Here is a 24,759-nt window from a genome sequence, read left to right as displayed (position 1 = left end):
CCCACCACCGCCTTCCCGGGTGTCTGATGTCTACTCACTCGTGCTGCCCCATGTAGGTCGTTCACCTTTTTTCGGCACTGGATGCTAGTCCTCCTGGTCACAGCAGCCGCCACCTCATCTCAGGCAGCACCGGGTGCCCTATGGCTCACCCTCCGGACCCTCGGGGGAACAGGACATCTCTCCTGGCCTCCAACTCATCAAGGAGCCTCCCTAGTTCCGCATCGCCAACTCTTAGGGCTGTTCTCCTGGGCGCCACTGTTGCGAGCTGGCTGGGGTTGGCTGAGTAAGTGCAGCTTAAGTGCTGCTCCACCTTGTTGGAGGGGGGCTAGTGAGAGTGGTCCCGGCGAATCAGTTGCTGAGCCTCCATTTGCGGCAAGAAACCCGAGGCTCGTTAGACGACCAATTAACGTTGAATTGCGCTGCCGACCTCGCTGAACCGAGCACCAGGAAGCTCACAGCAAGTCCCACTCGCTATCACATTTAGAAATTTTTCTAGAGGATCGCGCCCAACATCTTTACTTGGGTGGGTTTCTAACTCAATAAAAACTAACTCCTTTTTTAATAAAGCTCAAAGAAAGTGTGTCTGATGGTAAAGTACAGCCATTGACTGAACATCTTTATCCTAAAAAATTAAGCAAAACCCTGTTACGATCGACCGAAGGGTGAAAAGAAAATGAGAAGTCCTGACAGGTGCCCTCTTTGGTTGCAACAATATTGATTAGTACTTATTTGAAACAGATGAACAGTCAACTAGATTTAATGTTTCAATCCAAGAATTCATAATTTTAAATAATTTCATTGCAAGCATGAGAAACCACAAGTATACCCACATTCCTGCAAGAACTTATTGACATGTCATTTATAGACGTTGGGTGGGATTCTTCGGTTCCCCCAGCAGCGTGTTTCTCGTTGGAGAGATGTTTGTTGGCAGCGGGATTCTATCCTCCCATAGCTTGTTATTGGGATTTCCCATTGAAACCACCCTAGACTGTTGCAAAACCCGCTGGCCGGTGTGCGCTGCCAGCGGGGAAAGTGAATACCGACAACCGGAGAATTCCGATCTTTATTTCTTTAGCTAATTTGCCATTTCTACTTACAGTTCAAAGGCTTCAATTCGTTGTCTAAGTTCGACCTCTCTATTTCGCACAGCTTCAATGTCTTTCAATAAACTTTGTCTCTGGAGATATATTTCTTTTTCCTCAATCTAAGAAAATTGATATTATAAACATTATCTTAATTTTATTAAATGCTCAATTTTGTAACTAACCAAATAAATAAATACAGAACTAGGACTTCTTAATTTCATACTTGTGGATTACCCAATTTAAATAAAATTATTACTTTACCCCAATGATTTGCTGTCAGTCCATTTAGAATATTTAACTATATAAACATGGAGATGTATTCAAAAAAAGTGAAAATTTTTGTCATAATTTAAAACGGAGATACAATGGCCGAGACCTTCCACGAATCAGCAATCTTCACCGGATTGCTGCGCCACTTGTTCCCTCACCCTGACGCTGTTCCACGTTTCGTATCGGTTCTTCTAAGCTCGGCTTTTCCAGAAATACAGAGCGCAGCATCTATCAGAAAACTCCGTCACAGCGCAGCAGCATCTTTATACAGCAGTAGCTGCCATAGGAGGTTTAATGGTCCAATGTGAATGGGAGAAATGTAGGAGTGTTAGTGAATGGGTGAGTGAGTGAATATACAGAGTGGGTAATGCAAATGAATGAGTTGCTAGATGGGTCAGGTGGAGCACATGGCTAGGTGGGTCAGAGGATACTCGGGTCAGTTTAGGGGTAATGAAGTGAAATGAAATGAAATGAAAATCGCTTATTGTCACAAGTAGGCTTCAAATGAAGTTACTGTGAAAAGCGCCTAGTCGCCACATTCCGGTGCCTGTTCGGGGAGGCTGGTACGGGAATTAAACCGTGCTGCTGGCCTGCCTTGGTCTGCTTTAAAAGCCAGCGATTTAGCCCAGTGTGCTAAACCCAGCTAATCGGGTAGTGGGTGGGAGGGGTAGTTATTTGGGTGGTCAGGAGGATAGTCAGATAGGTCAGTGAAAGTGACTGGGGATAAAGTTACCCAGGAGTTTGACTAGGTTTTAATTTGTCTAACATTTCCTAGATATCTATTCAGGCAAGTACATCAGAACTATCTGAAATCTCTGACTCCAGCTCAGAGTTGGTCTTGCTGAGGGTCCCAGACAGCAGAGGAATTGTTCGTCAGAAAGTTGAAACTTCCTGGGCAATTTCCATGGGTCCAAAATGCACAGCTCTGCCCTGCCTCAAGCGTATCAAAAAATGACATCTCACCATCCAACTCCTCATTCTAATGATTGAATGGCATGAAATTTCTGTATCTTTGTACATGAAGTGAAGATCTGTCCATTTCAGTCCAAATACCATTTCTAATGGCATAAGTCTTAATTACTGTCTACTAAACCCTCATGGCACTAAAAATGAAGTATGGTTTCTTATTATTTCAAGTTTCAATTGTTGGAGTTCTAAAAAATAAATCTGGACCAATGCAGAAAGAGAGGCAATGATTGGATTGAGAGAGAGTAAAGAAAAGAAAACAAAGAAAATAATAAAAATAATAATACAATAATCTTTATCGTCACAAGTAGGCTTTCATTAACACTACAATGAAGTTACTGTGAAAAGCCCCAAGTCGCAACATTCCGGCGCCTGTAGGGGTACACAGAGGGAGAATTCAGAATGTCTAAATTACCTAACAGTATGTCTTTCGGGACTTGTGGGAGGAAACCAGAGCACCCGGAGGAAACCCACGCAGACACGGGGAGAACGTGCTGACCCAAGCCAGGAATCGAACCTGGGACCCTGGAGCTGTGAAACAACAGTGCTACCCACTGTGCTACCGTGCCATTTATTAGTTCTCAGCATTTAAGACAAGTCCATTTTGTCAGCACCGGCGATCATGTGCAGGGTTCTATGGCATCCCAGACGTCTGTTTCTCGGCAGCAGAAGGCGGTGCACTGCTCGCTAGTGGCGGGATTCTCTGATTCCACCACTGTCAATGGGGATTCCCATTGAAGCCATCCCACGCCACCTGGAAACACGCATCAAGGATGGGCTGCAGGCAGGATCAGAGAATCTTGCCAGCTGGAGAATTCCAAGCCATATTTAGGCCTATACTCAGCATACAAGTTGACCTCCTTTTTCTGCTAAGAAATGCTATACTCACATTAGGAGCTAGCCTCAACTTTTCACTTCAGCAAGTTTCACTCACCACGTAAGTCAGTGCATAGGTGCATGGGATTGAAAGGGGCGAGTGAAGTTATTTCATATTATGATTGATATTGAGATATGCATCAATAGCTTTAAAAAAGACAAATGACTGTTATGAGAGCTCAAGAAAGAAGGGATAGATCGCCAATACTATAAGCATGAAGGCATGATGGGTAGGTAAGATTACCTGTACTATAGGAATCCAGCTAACAATCACAAGTCATAAAACTGAATGACCTTAACAGGATGGATAAACAAATGTTCTGACTGAAACAGAGCCCAACAAGTGGCAAGATGAGAAGACAAACCGCATACATTTTTTGCCTCTGTAAGCTCCATTTTAAATGCAAACAAATTGTTTCAGATCTTTAGTATATTCTTTGCATACAACACCACTTCATACATTGAAACAAAAGCATGGATCATGATACATGTCATAGAACATACAGTGCAGAAGGAGGCCATTCGGTCCATCGAGTCTGCACCGACCCACTTAAGCCCTCACTTCCACCCTATACCCGTAATCCAAGAACCCCTTCTAACCCTTTTGGTCACTAAGGGCAATTTATCATGGCCAATCCACCTAGCCTGCACATCTTTGGACTTTGAAGAGGAAACCGGAGCACCCGGAGGAAACTCACGCAGACACAGGGAGAACGTGCAGACTCTGCTCAGACAGTGACCCAGCAGTGAATCGAACCTGGGTCCCTGGCACTGTGAAGCCACAGTGCTATCCACTTGTGCTACCACGCTGCCCTTCAAAGGTTTTACAGGGGAATAAAAAACAAAATTATAAAACTGAAATGTTTGTGGAGAATAAAAGGAGGTTATGCATATGGGAACATTTTTCAGTACCATTGACAAAGAAGCCGACTTCTGGTGGTGGCCATGGTGTGAGTGGTAGCACATTTGGCAGCTCCTGCTTGTGGCGGTGTTTTGGGACCTTTTCCCCGAATAACAGGCAGATGTTTCAATGGAAAAAGGTGCAGGAATAGCAGAGGAAGAGTTCATTCCACCGATGGATGGTTTGAGGACCAGAAGTGGGTTTAGGCGAAAGGAGCTGTCGGAGTGAGAAACATTGCAGTAACACAGGAGAAGATGGCAGAGGGTAAAGAAGGTAAAGTAGTCTATGGAGCAGCTGGTGAACTTCTTGAACGAGAAGCTTACCCTGCAGAGAAAGGAGTTTTTGAAGGACCTGGCGAGGATGGTGGATCCGCTTAAGGCAGGATCGACCACGTGGAGCTTAGATTGGAATCTCAAAGCCAGGCGATCCGGAAGGTGGGGGAGACAGTGGGGGAGCATGAGGAGCAGCTTACTTCGTTGGCGGCCGAGATGGAGGTGATGCGAGATACCCAGAAGCAGCTTCAGAAGGTAGAAGATCTGGAGAACCGCTCCTGGACACAGAACCCAAGGGTTGTGGGGTTGCCAGAGGGCATTGTGGGAGTGCACGCTGGCACGTATATAGCCAAGATGCTGAAGACGTTGCTGGGTGAGGGGGTTTTCAAATGGCTCCTGGAGTGGATCGCTCACATAGGGCGCAGAGGAAGCCGCAGGGTAACCAGCCGCCAACAGCGATGGTGATGCGGTTGCTTTGGTTTCTGGATAAGGAACGGACCCCGAGGTCGGCCAGACAGACGAGGTGCTGTAACTGGGAGGGCAGCGAACTTGCGAGTATACCAGGACCTGGGTGCAAGCTAGCCAAGAGGAGAGTGGGCTTTAACAAAGTGAAGGCTGCCCTCTTTAAGGGGGTGCTGCACCCGGCCCGCCTTTGGGTGATCTACAATGGTCAGGAATTCTACTTTGCGACGTTGGAGTTTGTGGAAGCCAATGGACTGGCAGGAGGAGGAGGACTTTGGAGGATGTGTTTGGCGAGGTTGACTGTTGATGGTCAGTTCGGAGTACTCGCCAATTGTGGTTTCGGACCATGCGCCGCATTGGGTGGACTTGCACATGAATCGGGGGCAGGGAGCGGGGACAGCGCCCACAGTGGAGGTTGGCCGTGGGGCTGTTGACAGATGAGGTTTGTGAGCGGGTGAGGGCTGCCATTCGGGGATCTGTGGAGCTGAATGACACGGGTGAGGTTTCAGCTGTCGCGCAGTGGGAGGCACTGAAGACAGTGATGCGGTGGGAGTTTATTTCAATATGGGCACATAGAGACAAGACGGAGCGGGCGGAGATGGCGAGGTTAGTGGATGAGATTCTGCAGGTGGATAGGAGGTTTTCCGAAGCCCCTGAGGCAGGGTTGTTGAGGGAGCGACATAAACTTCAGATGGAGTTTGGACTGATGTACACGGGTAAGGCAGTAGGGCAGTTGTGGAGGGCTACGGGGGCGGTCAGGGAGATCGGAAAGGTGAAGGATAAGGGAGAGGGAAACACGGTCTAGAACCCGGTGGGGATGAATGGTGTGTTCGGGGACTTTTATAAGAAATTGTAAGAGTCGGAACCCACGGCCAAGGTGGAGGGAATGAGGCGCTTTTTGGATGGGTTGAAGTTCCCTAGGGTTGAGGAGGACCTAGTGGAGGGATTGGGCGCCCCCATTGGGCTGGTGGGGGTGTTGGAGGGTATGGGGGCGATGCAGACGGGGAAGGCCTTGGACCATGGGGGCGATGCAGGCGGGGAAGGCCTTGGACCAGGACTGGGGCCCCTGCTGGTATGGGCGTTCAATAAGGCGAGGGAGAAGGGAATGCTCCCCCCCCTACGTTTTCGCAGGCCTCGATATCCTTAATTTCAAAGAGGGATAAGGATCCGGAGCAGTGTGGGTTCTACAGGCCAATTTCATTATTAAATGTGGATGCTCAGTTGCTGGCCAAGATTTTGGCCTCAAGGATTGAGGACTATGTGCAGGGGGTGATAGGGGACGACCAGACGGGGTTTGTTAAGGGGAGGCATCAGTCGGCTAACATCAGACGGTTGTTGAATGTTATAATGATGCCCCTGGAGGGACGAAGTGTGGAGGCGGTGGTCGCCATGGATGTGGAGAAGGCCTTCGACCAGGTGGAATGGGACTATTCGTGGGAGTTGCTGGGACAGTTTGGGTTTAGGCAGGGGTTTGTGGATTGGGTCCGGCTGTTGTACCAGGTGCCGACAGAGAGTGTGCAAACAAACCGGGTGAGTTTGGAGTATTTCAGCTTGCATCGGTGGACAAGGCAGGGATGCCCACTCTCCCCATTGCTCTTTGCCTTGTCTATAGAGCCACTGGCGATGACGTTTAGGGTGTCAAGTGACTGGCAGGGGGATAGTGTGTGGGGGGCGGGGGTGGGTGGTGGAGCATAGAGTCTCATTGTACACGGATATCTATTGCTCTATATATGAAACCCTTTGGAAGCTATTGGGGGATTATGGGCAAATTGGAGGAATTTGGACAGTGCTCATGGTACAAACTGAATATAGGGAGAGCATGGTTTTTCCGAACCAAGTGAGGGTGCAGGAAAATAGGCTGGGGGAGTTCCCGCTAAGTGTAGTGGAGGATGAGGTTTCAGTATTTGGGAATTCAGGTGGTGCTGGGGTGGGAGCAGCTGCACAAGCTGAATCTGGCTCGGTTGATGGAACAGATGAAGGGGGATTTTAGGAGGTGGGAAGTGCTCCCGCTAACGCTGGTGGGACGAGTGCAATCGTTGAAGATGACTGTTTTCCCAAGGTTCATGTTTGTGTTCCAGAACCTCACAATCTTCATTCCAAAGGCTTCTTTTTTTTTTTTAAAAGGAGGGTGAATGCACGGATTTCAGGGTTTGTGTGGGTTGGTAAAGCCTCGCGAGAGAAGGAGGTACTGCTAGAGCGGTGTCAAGGGGGAGTGGTGGGGGGTTAGCTCTTCAAAATTTGTTGCATTACTATTGGGTGGCGAATATAGCAATGGTTAGGAAGTGGGTAGTGGGGGAGAGGTCGGTATGGGAGCGGGTGGAGGCAGCCTATTGTAAAGACTCGAGTTTGGGGGCACTGTTGATGGCACCTTTACCGTTCTCGCTGGTCAGGTACACCACAAGCCCGGTAGTGGTGGCGGCCTTGAGGGTGTGGGGGCAGTGGAGGGGGGCTTAGTTTGGCACCGATTTGCGGGGGGGGCTGGACGGGGGGGGGGTTTCGGGAGTGACAATGGACGGGGATGGAGCGGTTTGGGGAACTATTCGTTGGGGGCAGCTTCTGGAACTTGGAGAGGCTGGTGGAGGAATTTGAGGTTCCCGCCAGGAATAGGTTCCGATATTTACAGGTGAGGGATTTTATTAGGAAGCAGGTACCGTCCTTTCCCCACCTGCCGCCACAGGGGCTACAGGACAAGATGGTCAAAAACAGGGTAGGTGAGGGTAAAGTGTTAGGAATTTATAAGGAGTTAATGGATTGGGAGGGAGCCCCGATAGGAGGTAGTGAAGTGTAAGTGAGAGGAAGAGTTGGGAGGGAGGTGGAGGAAGTTTTGAGGAGAGTGCTCGCATCCTCTTTGTGTGCTAGCCTTATTCAGTCTAAAGTGATTTACAGGGCACAAATGACTTGGAGCCAGGATGAGTAGTTTCTTTGAATGGGTGGAGGGTAAGTGTGGGCAGTGCGCGGTGGGCCCGCGAACCATGTCCACATGTTGTGGGCCTGTCCGACGCTTAGGGGTTTCTGGCAGGGGTTCGCCGACGTTATGCCGGAGGTCTTGAAGGTGATGGTAGTCCCAAGTCCAGAAGCGGTGATCTTGGAGTGTCAGAAGACCCGGGAGTCCAGGGGGCGGGAGAGGCTGATGTCTTGGCCTTTGCTTCCCTGGTAGCCCGGAGACGGATCTTATTGGAATGGTGGGACTCGGGGCCGCCGAAACTGGGGGTTTGGGTGAGTGACCTGGCAGAGTTCCTCAGGCTGGAGAAGATAAAAGTTCACCTTGAGAGGGTCTGTGGAGGGGTTTGCCCAGAGATGGCAGCCGTTCATGGACTTCTTCGAGAATCGTTGAGATGTCAGCAGAGGGGGAGGAGGTAGGGGAGTTGGGGAGCGGGATGGTGGGGTGTTAGGTGTTTAGTGGTTTTGATTATTTGCAGCCCCAACACTCTGCCATCAAGTTTTGATTTTTGTGCCAGACAGCCTTTAATTTTGAGGAAAAAACCCATGTGCATAGACTTCCGAAGACAATTCTCTCTGCCAGAATAAAGGATGTGGAATTAAGACCAGAGGAAATTAATGCAAAGTTAAAAAAGGTTATACATTTGTTTGGTCTTCTTTATTCTTATGATAATATCACCACATACTCAGTGGTCGACTTGTTGGAGTGGACAGAAAGAACAAAAGGGTTCACCCCTCTTCAAATGTTTTGTGACAGAAGCCTTTTTCATGTGTGCAAACAGTATACAAGATTTGATCCATCCTTGATTGTAGGCACTTCCACAAGAGGAAATGTATGAATTATTTGCATTCAGGTTATTCTTTATAGGTACTGGTAGTTGTAGAAAATTGTGACTCATTCATAGACTCATGCATTGTTGCCTGGTGAAAAATTTCTCATTGCATCTAAGCCTACCTCCTGTTGTTTCTGAAGTCTCTCAATAGCATTCTTCTCTCTTGTGATCAATGTTTCAGACTTCATCTGGTACATTTTATCGAGCTTTGATCTGTGCTCTTCTATATTCTTCTGTGAATGCTCTTTCTCCTGAATCCGAACCTTGGTCAATTCCAGATCCTTAAAATGCTGCAGCTACCATAATCAAAAGGATGGGTAAGTTTCTTACAAGATGATTTTTCAAGGGAAAGCATACATCTAATTAAAAAAACATACACTATAACTAACTGTATTATAATTCAGCAGGAAATGTGCAATTACAAATTACACCATCACCACACTTTCTGGTGGATAGCTTTCCTGTAATAGAATATAAAGCATCAGAGTGTGGAAGACAAAAGTGAAGAGAAATTGTCAGTAGCAGAAAATATTAAAGCAGGCCTACAAATTACATTACTCGTGGTTTGTGGGAGATTTTGAGAACACAAATTATTATGCCAGGAACACTAACTTCATCAGCTCTAGGGCAACCCGGAACCTGGGAAGGAGATCCAGGGGCAGGCAGTACTGGATGGAGAATCCAAGTCTGGCATTATTTTTAATAGGATCCATTGGAACAATGAAGAGAGAAGTTCCAGGAAGACAGCAAGATGATCTGGGGTTACCATGAGAAGGATCCTGGATACATTAACCCAAATATCTGAGTCTGGAAGCAATGTGATAGTTTCAGGATTGGGGAACATTGTGAATGCAATCCTTGGATCTGTCAACAATGTGAGGGAATCTGAGAGCGGTAGAGAGGTTGGGATGTGAGGAAGGGGTTTTGGATCATTGGGAAGCAAAGTCTGGCAGTAGATGTTTATTCCATTCAGCCTCTTCACCAATTTGCACACAGCCTTTTGCGCATCCTCAGATGTCACCTTCAAGTGGCACAGTAATGGATTAGTTAGTTCTATTTTTCACCATGACAATACCATTTTAATTCAATTGCATACAGGAGTGACATAGATTGTACCAGTCCAAAAACAATTACTTTTAAAAAAATATTTTTATTCAAATGTTTTACATATTTTCAACAAACCCTTACAGAAATAAGAAAAAACAAAGAACACAGAAATAAACATCTTATAGCTATGTCACGTATTCCCCCAATATACAAGCCCCCCATTAAACGATAATAAACACAGTAGTACACACAAAGTAACCCCCCCCCCCCAGGTTACTGCTGCTGCTGATCACCTCCAAACGCTTTGCTAGAAAGTCTAGGAACAGTTGCCACCGCCTGAAGAACCCTTGCACAGATCTTCTTAAGGCAAATTTTACCCTCTCCAATTTAATGGACCCTGCCATGTCACTGATCCAGGCTTCTACGCTTGGGGGCCTCACATCCTTCCACTGTAGCAGAATCCTCTGCCGGGCTACCAGGGACGCAAAGGTCAGAATACCGGCCTCTTTCGCCTCCTGCACTCCCGGCTCGTCCGATACCCCAAACAGTGCGAGCCCCCAACTCGGCTTAACCCGGGTGTTTACCACCTTAGACACCATCCTCGCAACACCCCTCCAGAACCCATCCAGCGCTGGGCACGCCCAGAACGTGTGGGCATGATTTGCTGGGCTCCCCGAACACCTCATACACCTGTCCTCCACTCCAAAGAACCGACTCAGCCTTGCCCCAGTCATGTGCGCCCTGTGCAGAACCTTAAATTGTATCAGGCTAAGCCTGGCGCAAGAGGAGGAAGAATTTACCCTACCCAGGGCGTCCGCCCACGTACCCTCGTCTATCTCCCCCCCCAGCTCCTCCTTCCATTTCCCTTTCAGCTCCTCCACCGAGGCCTCTTCCTCCTCCTGCATCTCCTGGTAGATCGCCGAGACCTTGCCTTCTCCAACCACACCTCCGAGAGCACCCTATCCTGGATCCGATGTGCTGGCAGCAGCGGAAATTCCCTCACATGCCGTCTTACAAACGCCCTTACCTGCATGTACCTGAAGGCATTTCCAGGGGGAAGCCCAAATTTTTCCTCCAACACCCCAAGGCTGGCAAACGTCCCATCTATAAACAGGTCCCCCATCCTTCTAATACCTGCCCTGTGCCAGCTCAGGAACCCTCCGACCATTCTCCCCGGGACAAACCAATGGTTCTCCCGAATCGGGGACCACACCGAAGCCTCTGCCTCCCTCCTGCGGCGTCTCCACTGCCCCCAAATTTTGAGGGTCACCGCCACCACTGGACTCGTGGTGTACCTCGTCGGCGGGAGCGGCAGTGATGCCGTCACCAGTGCTCTCAGGCTCGTGCCCACACAGGACGCCATCTCCAGCCTCTTCCACGCTGCCCCCTCCCCCTCCATTACCCACTTGCATATCATCGCCACATTGGCAGCCCAGTAGCACCCACACAGATTAGGCAACGCTAGCCCTCCTCTGTCCCTGCTCCGTTCCAGAAACACCCTTCTCACCCTCGGAGTCTTATTCGCCCATACAAACCCTATGATGCTCCTGCTGACCCGCTTAAAAAAGGCCTTAGGGATCAGGATGGGGAGGCACTGGAATATAAAAAGGAACCTCGGGAGCACCATCATCTTCACCGACTGTACCCTACCCGCCAGGGACAGTGGCAGCATATCCCACCTTTTAAACTCCTCCTCCATCTGCTCCACCAGCCTCGTCAAGTTGAGCTTGTGTAGGGCCCCCCCAGCTCCTGGCCACCTGGAGCCCTAAGTACCGAAAACTCCCTTCCGCCCTCTTCAGTGGAAGCTCGTCTATCCCCCTTCCCTGGTCCCCTGGGTGTATCACGAATAGCTCACTCTTCCCCATGTTGAGCTTGTCCCGGAAAAGTCTCCAAGCTCCCTGAGGATCCGCATCACCTCCGGCATCCCCCCTACCGGGTCCGCCACATACAGTAACAGGTCGTCTGCATACAGCGATACCCGGTGTTCCTCCCCCCACCCCCGCACCAGCCCCCTCCAGTTCCTGGACTCCCTCAAAGCCATCGCCAAAGGTTCAATTGCCAACGCAAATAGCAGGGGGGATAGGGGGCACCCCTGCCTTGTCCCCCGGTACAGCCGAAAGTATTCCGACCTCCTCCGATTTGTGGCCACACTCGCCACCGGGGCTTCGTACAGTAACCTAAGCCAACTAACGAACCCCTCCCCGAACCCGAACCTCATCAACACTTCCCACAGGTACCCCCACTCCACCCTATCGAAGGCCTTCTCCGCAACCATAGCCGTCACTATCTCCGCTTCCCCCTCCACTGCAGGCATGATTACATTTAGGAGCCTCCGCACATTGGTGTTCAGCTGCCTTCCCTTCACGAAACCTATCTGGTCCTCGTGGATCATCCCCGGAACACAGTCCTCAATTCTGGTAGCCAACACCTTCGCATCCACGTTGAGGAGCGTGATTGGCCTATACGACCCAAACTGTAAAGGGTCCTTGACCCGCTTCAAGATCAGCGAGATCAGCGCCCTGGACATCGTTGGGGGTAGGGCCCGCCCCTTCCTCGCCTCATTGAAAGTTCTCACTAGTAGTGGGCCCAACAGGTCCATAAACTTCCTGTAAAATTTCACCGGGAACCCATCTGGCCCCGGTGCCTTCCCCGCCTGCATACTCCCCAGCCCCTTAGTCAGCTCCTCCAGCCCTACCGGTGCCCCAAGCCCCGCCACCTGCAACTCTACCCTCGGGAACCTCAGCCGGTCCAGAAAACGATGCATCCCCCCCTCCTCCGTCGGGGGCTCAGACCTATACAGCCCCTCATAGAAGTCTCTAAATACCCCATTTATCCCCACCGCACTCCACACCGTGTTCCCCGCTTTAGCCCTAACTCACCCAATCTCCCTCGCCGCCTCCCGCCTCCGAAGCTGGTGTGCCAGCATCCGGCTAGCCTTCTCCTTGTATTCATACACCGCCCCTTGCGCCTTCCTCCACTGCACCTCAGCCTTCTTGGTAGTCAACAGGTCGAACTCGGCCTGGAGGCTTCGTCGCTCCTGGAGTAGTCCCTCCTCGGGGACCTCTGCATACCTCCTATCTAACCTTAAAATCTCCCCCACCAGCCTCTCCCTCTCTCTCCTCCTTCCCCTCCTTGTGGGCCCTAGTGGAGATTAGTTCTCCCCTAATCACCGCCTTCAGCGCCTCCCAGACCACCCCTACCTGCACCTCCCCATTATCGTTCACCTCTAGGTATCTTTCAATGCACCCCCGGATCCGCCCGCTCACCTCCTCATCTGCCAGCAAACCCACCTCCAGGCACCACAGTGGGCACTTGTCGCTCTCCTCCCCTAGCTCGAGCTCCACCCAGTGCGGGGCATGATCTGAGATGGTTATGGCCGAATACTCCGTGTCCTCCACCCTCGGGATCAGCGCCCTGCTCAAAACGAAGAAGTCAATCCGGGAGTAGGCTTTATGGACGTGGGAAAAGAAAGAGAATTCCCTGGCCCCCGGCCTAACAAACCTCCATGGGTCCACTTCTCCCATCTGATCCATAAATCCCCTCAACACCTTGGCCGCCGCCGGCCTCTTACCCGTCCTGGATCTAGAGCGGTCCAATGCTGGATCCAATACCGCATTAAAGTCCCCCCCCATTATCAAGCTCCCTGCCTCCAGGTCCAGAGTCCGGCCCAACATGCGCCGCATAAATCCGGAATCGTCCCAATTCGGGGCATACACATTCACCAAGACCACCCGCACCCCCTGCAGCTTACCGCTCACCATCACGTACCTACCTCCATTGTCTGCCACAACGTTCAGCGCCTCAAACGACACCCGCTTCCCCATAAAAATCGCCACCCCTCGATTCTTTGTGTCCAACCCAGAGTGGAAAACCTGCCCTACCCACCCCTTTCTCAGCCTAACCTGGTCTGCTACCCACAAATGCGTCTCCTGAGGCATGACCACATCTGCCTTCAGTCCCTTCAGGCGCGCGAACACACGGGCCCTCTTCACCGGCCCGTTCAGGCCTCTCACATTCCAAGTTATCAGCCTGATCAGGGGGCTGCCCGCGCACCCCCCCCACCCCATCCCCCACCCTCCCCTGCCGATTAGCCATCTCCCTTTCTAGGCCAGCCACGTGCCCGTGCCTCCCGCACTCTCTTTTTTTAAAAATATATTTATTAAGAATTTTAACAAAATTTTTCACCCTTAGAAACAAGCCCCCCCCCCCCACCGTGACAAAAAGAACGAAAGCTCACATAGCAAGACATGAACATGGTAAATCGATATGATACAGAGCTTTGTGCATTGGATTCCTCCCGTACATGTCAGTTTTCCGGCTCATTCATGTATTTTCTTGCTCGAATGCCCCCCAAATAAACCCCCCTTCTCCCTCCCTCCCTCCTCCCCCCCCCCCACGAAAGATATCCCCCCTCCCCCACTGGGTTGCTGCTGACCGACCTTCATCTAACGCTCCGCGAGATAGTCTAGGAACGGTTGCCACCGCCTGTAGAACCCCTGCGCAGACCTTCTCAAGGCAAACTTTATCCTCTCCAACTTGATAAACCCTGCCATATCATTTATCCAGGCCTCCACGCTGGGGGGCTTCGCTTCCTTCCACATTAGTAAGATCCTTCGCCGGGCTACTAGGGACGCAAAGGCCAGAATGCCAGCCTCTTTCACCTCCTGCACTCACGGCTCGTCCACTACTCCAAATAGTGCTAGCCCCCAGCTTGGCTTGACCCGGACTTTCACCACCTTAGATACTGTTCCCGCCACTCCCCTCCAGAACCCCTCCAGTGCCGGGCATGACTAAAACATATGGACATGGTTTGCCGGACTTCCTGAGCACCTCCCACATCTGTCCTCCACCCCAAAGAACCTACTCAGCCTCGCCCCCATCATATGCGCTCTATGAACCACCTTAAATTGTATCAGGCTGAGCACCCCCCCCCCCCCCCCCCAAGGCTCGTTCCTTTGCAGGACGCCATCTCCAACCTCTTCCATGCCGCCCCCTCTCCCTCCATCACCCACTTACGGATCATCGCCACATTGGCTGCCCAGTAGTAGCCTCCCAGATTCGGCAACGCCAACCCTCCTCTGTCCCTATTGCGCTCCAGAAACCCCCTCCTTACCCTCAGGGTCTTATTCGCCCACACAAACCCCATAATGCTCCTGCCTACCCTCTTAAAAAAGGCCTTGGTGATCCCGATTGGAAGGCACTGGAACACAAAGAGAAACCTCGGGAGGACAACCATTTTGACCGACTGCACTCTACCCGCTAGTGAGAGCGGCAACATGTTCCATCGTTTGAAGTTCTCCTCCATCTGCTCCACCAGCCTTGTCAAATTAAGATTATGTAGGGCCCCCCAACTCCCAGCCACTTGGATTCCCAAGTACCAAAAGCTCCGTTCCGCCCTCCTCAACGGTAGATCGTCTATCCCCCTTTCTTGGTCTCCTGACTGTACTACAAAGAGCTCACTCTTCCCTATATTGAGCTTATAGCCGAAAAATTCCCAAACTCCCTTAGAGTCTGCATGACCTCCACCATCCCCTCCACTGGATCCGCCACGTACAACAACAGGTCGTCTGCGTAAAGCGACACTCGATGCTCCTCCCCCCCTCGGACCACCCCCCTCCATTTCCTAGACTCCCTTAATGACATGGCCAAGGGTTCAATTGCTAATGCAAACAACAGGGGGGGACAGGGGGCACCCCAGCCTCGTCCCTCGATACAGCCGAATATACTCCAACCTCCGCCGATTCGTAACCACACTCGCCACCAGGGCTCTATATAGGAGCTTAACCCAGCTAATAAACCCTCCCCCGAACCCAAACCTCCGCAGCACTTTCCAAAGGTACTCCCACTCTACTCGGTCAAAGGCCTTCTCCGCGTCCATAGCCGCCACTATCTCCGTCTCTCCCTCTACCGATGGCATCATTATCATGTTTAGGAGCCGCCGCACATTGGTGTTTAGCTGCCTGCCCTTTACAAATCCCGTCTGATCCTCGTGAATCACCCCGGGACACAGTCCTCGATCCTCGTAGCCAGCACTTTTGCCAGCAACTTAGCATCCACGTTGAGGAGCGAGATCGGCCTGTACGAGCCACATTGCAGTGGGTCTTTTTCCCGCTTCAGGATCAAAGAGATCGTCGCCTCAGACATTGTCGGGGGCAGGGTCCCTCCCTCCCTTGCCTCATTAAAAGTCCTCACCAGCAGCGGGGCTAACAGGTCTACGTACTTCCTATAGAACTCAACCGGGAACCCATCCGGTCCCGGGGCCTTCCCTGCCTGCATACTCCCCAGACCTTTAATCAGCTCCTCCAACCCAATTGGTGCCCCCAAAACAGCCACCTCCTGCTCCTCCACCCTCGGGAACCTCAGTTGGTCCAAGGATCGTCGCATCCCCTCTTCCCCCGCTGGGGGCTGGGATCTGTACAGCTCCTCATAGAAGGCCTTGAATGCCTCGTTTACTTTCATCGCACTCCGCACCGTAGCTCCCCTTCCATCCTTGACTCCACCTATCTCCCTCGCTGCCATCCTCTTACGGAGCTGGTGTGCCAGCATCCGGCTCGCCTTCTCCCCATTCTCGTACGTCGCCCCCTGCGCTTTCCTCCACTGTGCCTCTGCCTTCCCTGTGGTCAACAGGTCGAACTCCGTCTGGAGATTTCGCCTTTCCCTAAGTAGTCCCTCTTCAGGGGCCTCTGCGTATCTCCTGTCCACTCTTAAAATCTCCCCACTAACCTCTCCATTTCCCTGCCCTCTCTCTTCTCCCTCTGAGCCCTGGAGATTAACTCTCCCCTGACCACCACCTACAGCGCCTCCCATACTACCCCCACCTGCACCTCCCCGTTGTCATTGGCCTCCAAGTACCTTTCAATGCACCCCCTCCCTCACCCTGCTGCACACCGCCTCATCTGCCAGCAGTCCCACATCCAACCGCCACAACGGGCGTTGGTCCCTCTCCTCTCCCAACTCCAGTTCCACCCAGTGCGGGGCGTGATCTGAAATGGCTACGGCCGAATACTCCGTTCCCTCCACTTTCGCGATCAGCGCCCTGCCCAGAACAAAAAAAATCTATCCGGGAGTAGGCTTTGTGCACGTGGGAGAAAAAAGAAAATTCCCTGGCCTGCGGCCTGGCAAACCTCCACGGATCCACTCCCCCCATCTGGTCCATAAACCCCCTAAGCACCTCGGCCGCAGCCGGCCTCTTTCCGGTCCTAGATCTGGAGCGATCCAGTGCTGGGTCCAACACCATCTTGAAATCCCCCGCCATTATCAAGCTTCCTACCTCCAGGTCCGGAATGCGCCCCAACATACGCTTCGTGAATCCAGCATCGTCCCAGTTCGGGGCATATACATTTACCAATACCACCCACGTCCCCTGTAACCTACTGCTCACCATCACGTATCGACCTCCATTGTCCACTACAATATTCTTGGCCTCAAACGACACCCACTTCCCCACCAATATTGCCACCCCTCTGTTCTTCGCATCCAGCCCCGAATGGAATACCTGTCCTACCCATCCCTTTCTTAACCTGACCTGGTCTGCCACCTTCAAATGTGACTCCTGGAGCATGACCACATCTGCCTTCAGTCCCTTTAAGTGCGCGAACCCTCGGGCCCTCTTTACCGGCCCATTCAGGCCCCTCACATTTCACGTTATCAGCCGGATTTTGGGGGGGGGGGGGTGACGATTGTACCCGGCCCTCTTCTTGGCCACCTCCGAGCTCCAGTCCTGGTATATCCAGACCTCTGCATTCTCCCATCTGCTGCTCCGCTCCTTCTTTGCCCACCTTAGGACACACTCCCTGTCCACGAAGCGGTGGAACCGCACCAACACCGCCCGCGGCGGCTCGTTGGGCTTGGGCGTCTTCGCCAGGACTCGGTGGGCCCCCTCCAGCTCCAGGGGCCCCGGGAAGGCCCCCGCGCCCATCAACGTGTTCAACATCGTGACCATGTATGCTCCAACATCCGACCCCTCCACTCCCTTCGGGAGACACAGAATCCGCAGATTCTTCCTCCTCGACCGGTTCTCCATGTCCTCGAACTTCTCCTACCATTTCTTATGCATCGCCTCGTGCGCCTCTACCTTCACCGCCAGGCCTAAGGTCTCGTCCTCGTTCTCCGAAGCCTTTTGCCACACCTCCCGGATCGCCGCCCCTTGGGCCTTCTGGGTCTCGAGCAGCTGGTCTATCGAAGCCTTCAATCGGCTCCAACAGCTCTGCCTTCAATTCCGTGAAGCAGCGCTGGAGAAACTCCTGCTGTTCCTGCGACCAGTGCGCCCAGGCTGCCTGGTCTCCACACGCCGCCATCTTGATTTTCCTCCCTCGCAGTTTTCACTGCTCCAAAACTACTTTTTTCACCGCCCAACTCCTGGTCCAATCCATACAGTGCCGGGGATATGTTACTATCACCTTCCCACACTGGGAACCGTCGAACAAATGCCGCTGGGGGCCCTAAAAAGAGCCCAAAAGTCAGTTTCTGTCGGGTGCTGCTGAACGTGCAACTTAGCTCCGCATAGCCACAACCGGAAGTCGTCCAAAAAACAATTACATCCACTAGAATCATATCTGGCGTGCCAACAAGAGTAACACAGGCACAAGGTCACACACAATGCAAGAATACTATAATGTTGTTCTAATGAGTTGTAACTTCAACCCTAGTTTTACAATGGATGTTGATGGTGTTGAAACTGTGCTACATTGGACATCAGTTAATTAGGGCACCTATTGCAAACTACTCAAGTTTTCAGTGTAGTACTTATATTTCAGTGGATTTCATTATATTCTTTCAATGGTTCAAAACCCTGGAAATTAAATATTTCAGCTAATTTACAAAGAGTAATCAAATAACGCAGTATCTAGTAAGAACGCTAGTGATAAAATGACTGAAAAATATAGTGTACTACCTCTTGCTGCATCTCTGCCTGAAGCTGTTCTTCTATTTGTTTGCGATATACAAGTAGCTTTGTTTCCCAAAAATCGTCTTGCAAATTTGTTGGATGAAATGCTGCATACTCTTCATCAACCATTTGAAGTTTATCAACTGTAAGAAAGAAAATGGGGAGTTAACTATTTATTACTGCAGTAAAAGAACAGATCAGAAGGGAACAACGGACTTGCCTTCTGGTTCCATTCTTAGATGGTTTCATGGAGGGAGTACTTTGGCTTCTCTTCTTCATTGAGTACATTCTGCACCTAGGTGACATTACATGGGGATGCATGGGATCAAGTTCTAGATTCATTCAGAGATAAAACCAGCAGAGCTTCACTACCATCTCCACTGACCTAAATATTGCTGACATACCTTCAAATTTCCTGCCTATTATCAAGACCAAGATGAGTAAAAACTATCTCCAGCCGAATATTAGCGAAGCTCAAGTCAGCCCCTTCAGCTACTATCAGCATTTCTGGGATTCTGTCCTCAAGTCCATCAACCTCCAGCTGTCAGCTTCAGCTGTGCCAGAAGTGCCAAATTTTGTTGTGCTGACAAATGAAAAACCGTTTGTGTGGAATTTTCAGTAACTTAATTTAGAAATGCTGATAGATTTTGATGACTGCCATCCATCTGGTTCATGACAAAAAAAACATCTATAACTGTTTGCATACAACTTACGGCTGCACAGTGGCACAGAGGTTAGCACCTCACAGCAGCAGGGGCCTGGGTTCAATCCCGGCCCTGGGCGACTGCCTGTGTGGAGTTTGCACTTTTGCCCTGTGTCTGTATGGATTTCCTCTGGGTATTTCCTTCCACAGTCCAAATATGTGTAGGTTAGGTGGATTATCCATGATAAAATTGCCCCTTAATGCACGGGGATTGAGAGGGAGTGGGCCGAGGTAGGATGCTCTTTGAGGGCTGGTGCTGACTCAATGGGCCGAATGGCCTCCTTCTGCACTGTAGAGATTCTATGGAATAATGTCTCTATAGCCATTATACCATAACCAATTAATATTTTGATGGTTAAACAGACCTATTAATCAGAGGTAAAATTGCAGCAATAAAATTTGGAACTAAAAATACTTTCTTGTTTCAGTATAATTGTATTTTCCGTGCCATTCTTTAGAATTAATAATCCATGACCAGAACTGTGAAGCTTCATAATTAAGAACTATAGGCCTATCCCACCATTCGTTCAATGGAAGCTGACTAATTAAAGAACAGCCTCTAGGTCCAACACTGTATAATGAAATTGCATATATTGCTGGAAGACTTGTTTAATTTAGAGACATACTCTTGAAAAAAAAACCTGCACGGATAATTATTTTTTGAAATAGAATCCCCATCTCTGCTTCTTACCAATTGATTCATTGTACTCTGACACGTAACTGGTCTGAATTTGTGCATCTCGATAATCCCGAGTTAAATGATAGTCAGTCAGTTCCATCAGAAACTGAATAAGAAACCCTATTAGAAACAAAAAAGCAATTTTGTTACAAGTATAACCTTCAGCCATTTTGGAAGAATTGAAATATCTTTATACATGTAATATTATAGTATTTTAAACTACATTTTTTACCTTTTTGATGATCCTTTTCCAGATTTGAAATCTGCAGTAGGGAAAGTAAGACAAAATAAAAACATAAATGTTACCCAATATGTGAAGGAGAAAATGCTGAAATGACAACCTCATTTATAATATAATCAAACTCAAACTCACAATGGATTTGTAAAGGTCTGATCTGGGGTTGATTTTCATGATCTGTAGGAGATCTCTTGCTGTAAATACCTATGAAAAGTATTTTTAAAGTGAAATTCAGTTCAAAACTGCTCTGTTTTATAGTATTTAATTATGAGATCTATCTCTGAATACATGAACAAAATCTTACTTTATGCAAATCCATATGATTAGTTTGCCACCCATTACCATGCTCTAATTATTTGATTTCATCTAGCTATTTGCCAAAAAAAAATCTAATCACAAATACAAGTATACATCAACTGCTGCAAGCACAGTGTTTGTAACTGATCAACACTTCCCTATGAATTCCAGTGCTACACAGCACTGTTAATGAGGAATTACTGCATAACGAGAAAAATAATTAGTATTTCCTTTGTTGCATGCAGGAAAGAATTTAAGCATTTGATAAAGAAAAATGTTATTTATAAAATTAACATGATCCTCTTCCTGAAAAGAGAAATACAATAAAAGATCCTTCATTGTTTTATTTTAATCAGCATGAATGCCTTTAGTTACTGAATAAAAATGACTGAAAAATAGCTGCATAATTAGTCTGGCTAATACTAGGGGGAGTGTGATTTGACTGTTAGAAAAATCATGGATAAATTCAAATCTACTTTAGTAAAGCCTGGAGCAATCAGAAAAGAGAAGAACGTTTTTTTTATTTTACCAGAAGCATTTGAAACGTTAATATGATGCAATTAGACCTGAAGAATCATCAGAATGATTTTTAAAATATTTTTATTCTTTTTCACATTTTCTCTCAAATTTACACCAGCCAACAATAAAAAATAACGAATATAATGTCAATCCCCATATCAACAACGATCCCATCCTCCCACCAACCCCCAAACAGCTGCCCGCATGTTAACAGAAACAAAAACAAAAAAGAATCAGGAATCACTCATAGTCATCATTAACACATACAGTCCCCCTCCCCCCCCCCCCCAATAATGTTTGATGTTATCCAATTTTTGAAAGTGCATAATGAATAACGCCCATGAATTGTAGGCACCTCCATCCTTCCCCTCAGTTCAAACTTAACCTTCTCAAGAGTCAAGAATTCCAACAGGTCCCCCCGCCACGCCAGGGCGGAGAGGTTGCTCTCCATCCCAACAGGATCTGCCTTCGGGCGATCAACGAGGCAAAGGCTACAACATCTGCCTCCGCACCCGTTTCCAACCCCGACTGGTCCGACACCCCGAATATGGCCTCCCGAAGGCCCGGGTCCAGTTTCATGTGCACCACTTTAGAGATTACCCTAAGCACCTCCTTCCAGTAATCCTCTATCTTTGGACAGGACCAAAACATATGAACGTGGTTCGCGACCCCCCCCCCCCCCCCAACGTTCACACACATCTTTTACCCCCTCAAAGAGCCAGCTCATCCTCGCCCTTGTAAAGTGTGCTCTTTACACCACCTTCTGCTGTATCAGCCCCAACCTCGCGCACAAGGTGGAGGTGTTCACTCTCCGGAGCACCTCACACCAGAACCCCTCCTCCATACCCTCTCCCAACTCTTCCTCCCACTTTGTTTTGATCCCTTCCAGTGGTGCCTTCTCCTCTTTCAAAATAGCCCCGTAAACCACCGACACTACCCCCTTCTCCAGTCCCCCTGTCATCAGCACCTCCTCCAGCAATGTGGAGGCCAGCTCCACCAAAGCTCTGTATCTCCTTCCTGGCAAAATCTCGAACCTGCATGTATCTAAATATTCCCCCTGCTCCAGCGCATACTTCGCTCTCAGCTCCTTCAATCCTGAAAACCGACCCCAAGAAACAATTTTTTAGTGTCTTAATCTCCTTCGCCTCCCATTTCCGAAAATTTCCGTCGCAGTTCCCTGGCTGAAATCTGTGGTTCCCCCAAATCGGCATTTCCCTTGACCCTGCCCAACCCGAAGTGTTGGCAAAACTGCCTCTAAATTCTCAATGAAGCTATTATTACCGGACTCCCTGAGTATTTCCCCGGGGCCATCGGGAGCGGCGCTGTTGCTAGCGCTGTTGCTAGCGCCTTCAATTCTGACCCCCTACACAAACTCTCCTCCATTCTGGCCCACTGGGAAACAACCCCTCTGACCCAGCTCCGCACCTCCTCCACATTCGCCACCCAATAATAATACATCAGGTTCGGAAGACCCAAACCCCCTACCCGCCTTCCCCTCTGTAGCAGCACCTTTCTAACTCTGGCCACCTTCCCTCCCCATATGAACGAGGTAATCATTCCTTCAATCCCTCTAAAAATTGCCTTTGGCAGGAAAATCGGCAGGCATCAGAAGATAAACAGAAATCGCGGCAACATGTTCATTTTAACCGTCTGTACCCAACCCGCCAGTGACACATTGAGACCATCCGACCTTGCCAGATCAGCTTTCAATCTCCTCACCAAACTAGAAATGTTGTACCTACGGAGCACCCCCCCCCCCCCCAATCCCGAGCAACCTGCACCCCCAGGTATCTAAAGTGAGTCCCTGCCCTAAGGAATGGCAGCCCCTACCCCCACCCCTGCCCCTACCCCCAGCCGCGACACCACAAAACACTCACTCTTGTCTAGATTTAATTTGTAAAGAATCATCAGAATTATTAGATAATTGTGATTTAACTTTAAGTATTATTTATTAAATTTTACATCGCAATAGAAATTGCCCACATTGCATGGTATTTACAATAAAGAGTGTCGGTTAGGTCAATTGGTTGATCGACTGGTTTGTGATGTGGAGCGACACCATGAGCGTGGGTTCAATTTTCACACTGGCTGAGGTTATTCATGAAGGTCCCGTCTTCTCAACTTGCTCCTTACCCGAGGTGTGGTGGCCCTCAGGTTAAACCACCACCAGTCAGCTCTCTCTCAAAAGGGGAGCACCCTCTGGGACTGTGGTGACATTTACATTCACAACATGTTATTATTCTATGGTTAATGAATAACTTGCTGACTGGTCACAGTGTCAAATAATCAATCATTGAGGTATTTCACCAAATAATCTTGTCATCTGTTTTAGTCTGGCATCCAGGCAATTTAGAATTTCACACAGTCCTTAAACATACTTCTTTTCTGCAACAGTTCTTTGGCCATCATCTTCAAAATATTGTTAGTAGAGATAAATTAACTTGGGTACAGTCAGAAGTCACAGAATTTACAGCTTGCTGCAAAAATATCCATAAATTGAATTCAACCGTTGTCATTTCCTCCATAGCCCAACAGCTAAATTCATAGGAAATATTGTGGTGTTGTGCAGAATGCCATAAATTGGCATATAATTAAGTTAGTGGCCGGGATTCTCCGTTCCCAAGTCTAGATGCGCTTGCCAGCAGAGAATCAGGCTTGGTCTCTGCTGGTGCTAGGAGTGCCCCTGACGTGCCATTCTATGGCACTTGGGATTTTTGGTTCCAAATTTACATTTTCCGTGCCATTCCATAGCATGCTGGGATTCGTGCCGCAACCAAGAGGGGCGAGACCTAATCTCTCAGGCAAGTCCCCCATCTGAGATCGGAGCGCCGCTTTTATAGGGCCCTCTGAACTTCATCAGCTGCTGTGCCCCCCACCCAGGATCACAGGCAGGGCACCAGCCCGCTCTAATCGCTGGCAAAGGTTTCCCCTCAGCCCCCCTCTGTTCTCGAGTGTTTCATAGAAAGTGAAGGGACAGCCCCCACAGCTGTTCTTCCCTCGTGAACAGAGGCAGACAAATATGCGGTTAAAGAAACAGCTCCCTGCAGAGCTAACAAAATATCAATTCATCACTTTGAAGTTCCTGCGAGCTGTCAATCGCGATGCTTTTAGCAGACAACGGAGTGTTGAAAATTTCAATATAAACAATCCAGTTCAAAGCATTCAGCCTCCTAGTCATACACAGTGCCTTCAATACTTCAAAAGGCAATGAAATTGACTCGTGTGAAAACAAAGGTTTCCACCACTTTAAAAGCACCTTCATCTCACAGACCTCTAAACTTGACATACTGACTGAGTTTTTAAAAGCGTTTATGGGTGCAGATTCCCAAAACCCAATAAAAAACATTTATAAAAACAAAAATGGGTGCAGATTTAGAACATTATCACTTTATTATTCAGGATATGTATTTATGAAATAATTAGGAACTGTCTAAATGGTACAGGGGCACAGATGAGCACATTTTCAATTTATTATGAGGAGCAGCCAAAGGAGCCCCATCACAGGAAAGACCCCCGATCTGAGCCCCTTTAACACTGACCCCCACTTCCCATGAAGGACCCCCCTTGGCACCCAGGCGGCAATTGTTGGGGGGGGTACTTACCACCTTGCAACCCCTCGAAACTGCAAGCAGCCAGGTCCACGCTCCTCAGGACTTGCACCAGTTCATGAAAGCGGTGCTCTCGTTGAGGGCACCAGAGCAACCCAACTGACTAGCGATAAGTGCTTTCTACCTGCCAATGACATGCAAAATAGCTCTAATGAACTATTCACATAGTCCTGCCG

At 49.3% G+C, this 24,759-nt stretch overlaps 1 protein-coding gene across 6 annotated transcripts in view; it reads right to left on the bottom strand.

The window, feature by feature from the left end:
- Window positions 1–24,759, bottom strand: part of ofd1 (OFD1 centriole and centriolar satellite protein) — a 173,823-nt gene that overhangs the window by 143,603 nt on the left and 5,461 nt on the right. For all 6 annotated transcript variants that reach the window (XM_072514094.1, XM_072514093.1, XM_072514097.1 and 3 more), the window contains exons 4-9: window positions 20,295–20,363; window positions 20,154–20,184; window positions 19,934–20,041; window positions 18,546–18,682; window positions 8,728–8,901; window positions 1,098–1,204 (exon numbers count right to left, since the gene is read on the bottom strand). In XM_072514094.1, coding sequence (XP_072370195.1) covers window positions 1,098–1,204; window positions 8,728–8,901; window positions 18,546–18,682; window positions 19,934–20,041; window positions 20,154–20,184; window positions 20,295–20,363 — 626 coding nt within the window. The remainder of the gene's footprint in view (window positions 1–1,097; window positions 1,205–8,727; window positions 8,902–18,545; window positions 18,683–19,933; window positions 20,042–20,153; window positions 20,185–20,294; window positions 20,364–24,759) is intronic.

This window comes from Scyliorhinus torazame, chromosome 8, assembly GCF_047496885.1.
Source record: "Scyliorhinus torazame isolate Kashiwa2021f chromosome 8, sScyTor2.1, whole genome shotgun sequence".
NCBI classification, from domain to species: Eukaryota; Metazoa; Chordata; class Chondrichthyes; order Carcharhiniformes; family Scyliorhinidae; genus Scyliorhinus; species Scyliorhinus torazame.
The sequence above is the reverse complement of the archived record's forward strand: the minus strand, read 5'-3'. Positions and strand labels throughout refer to the sequence as shown.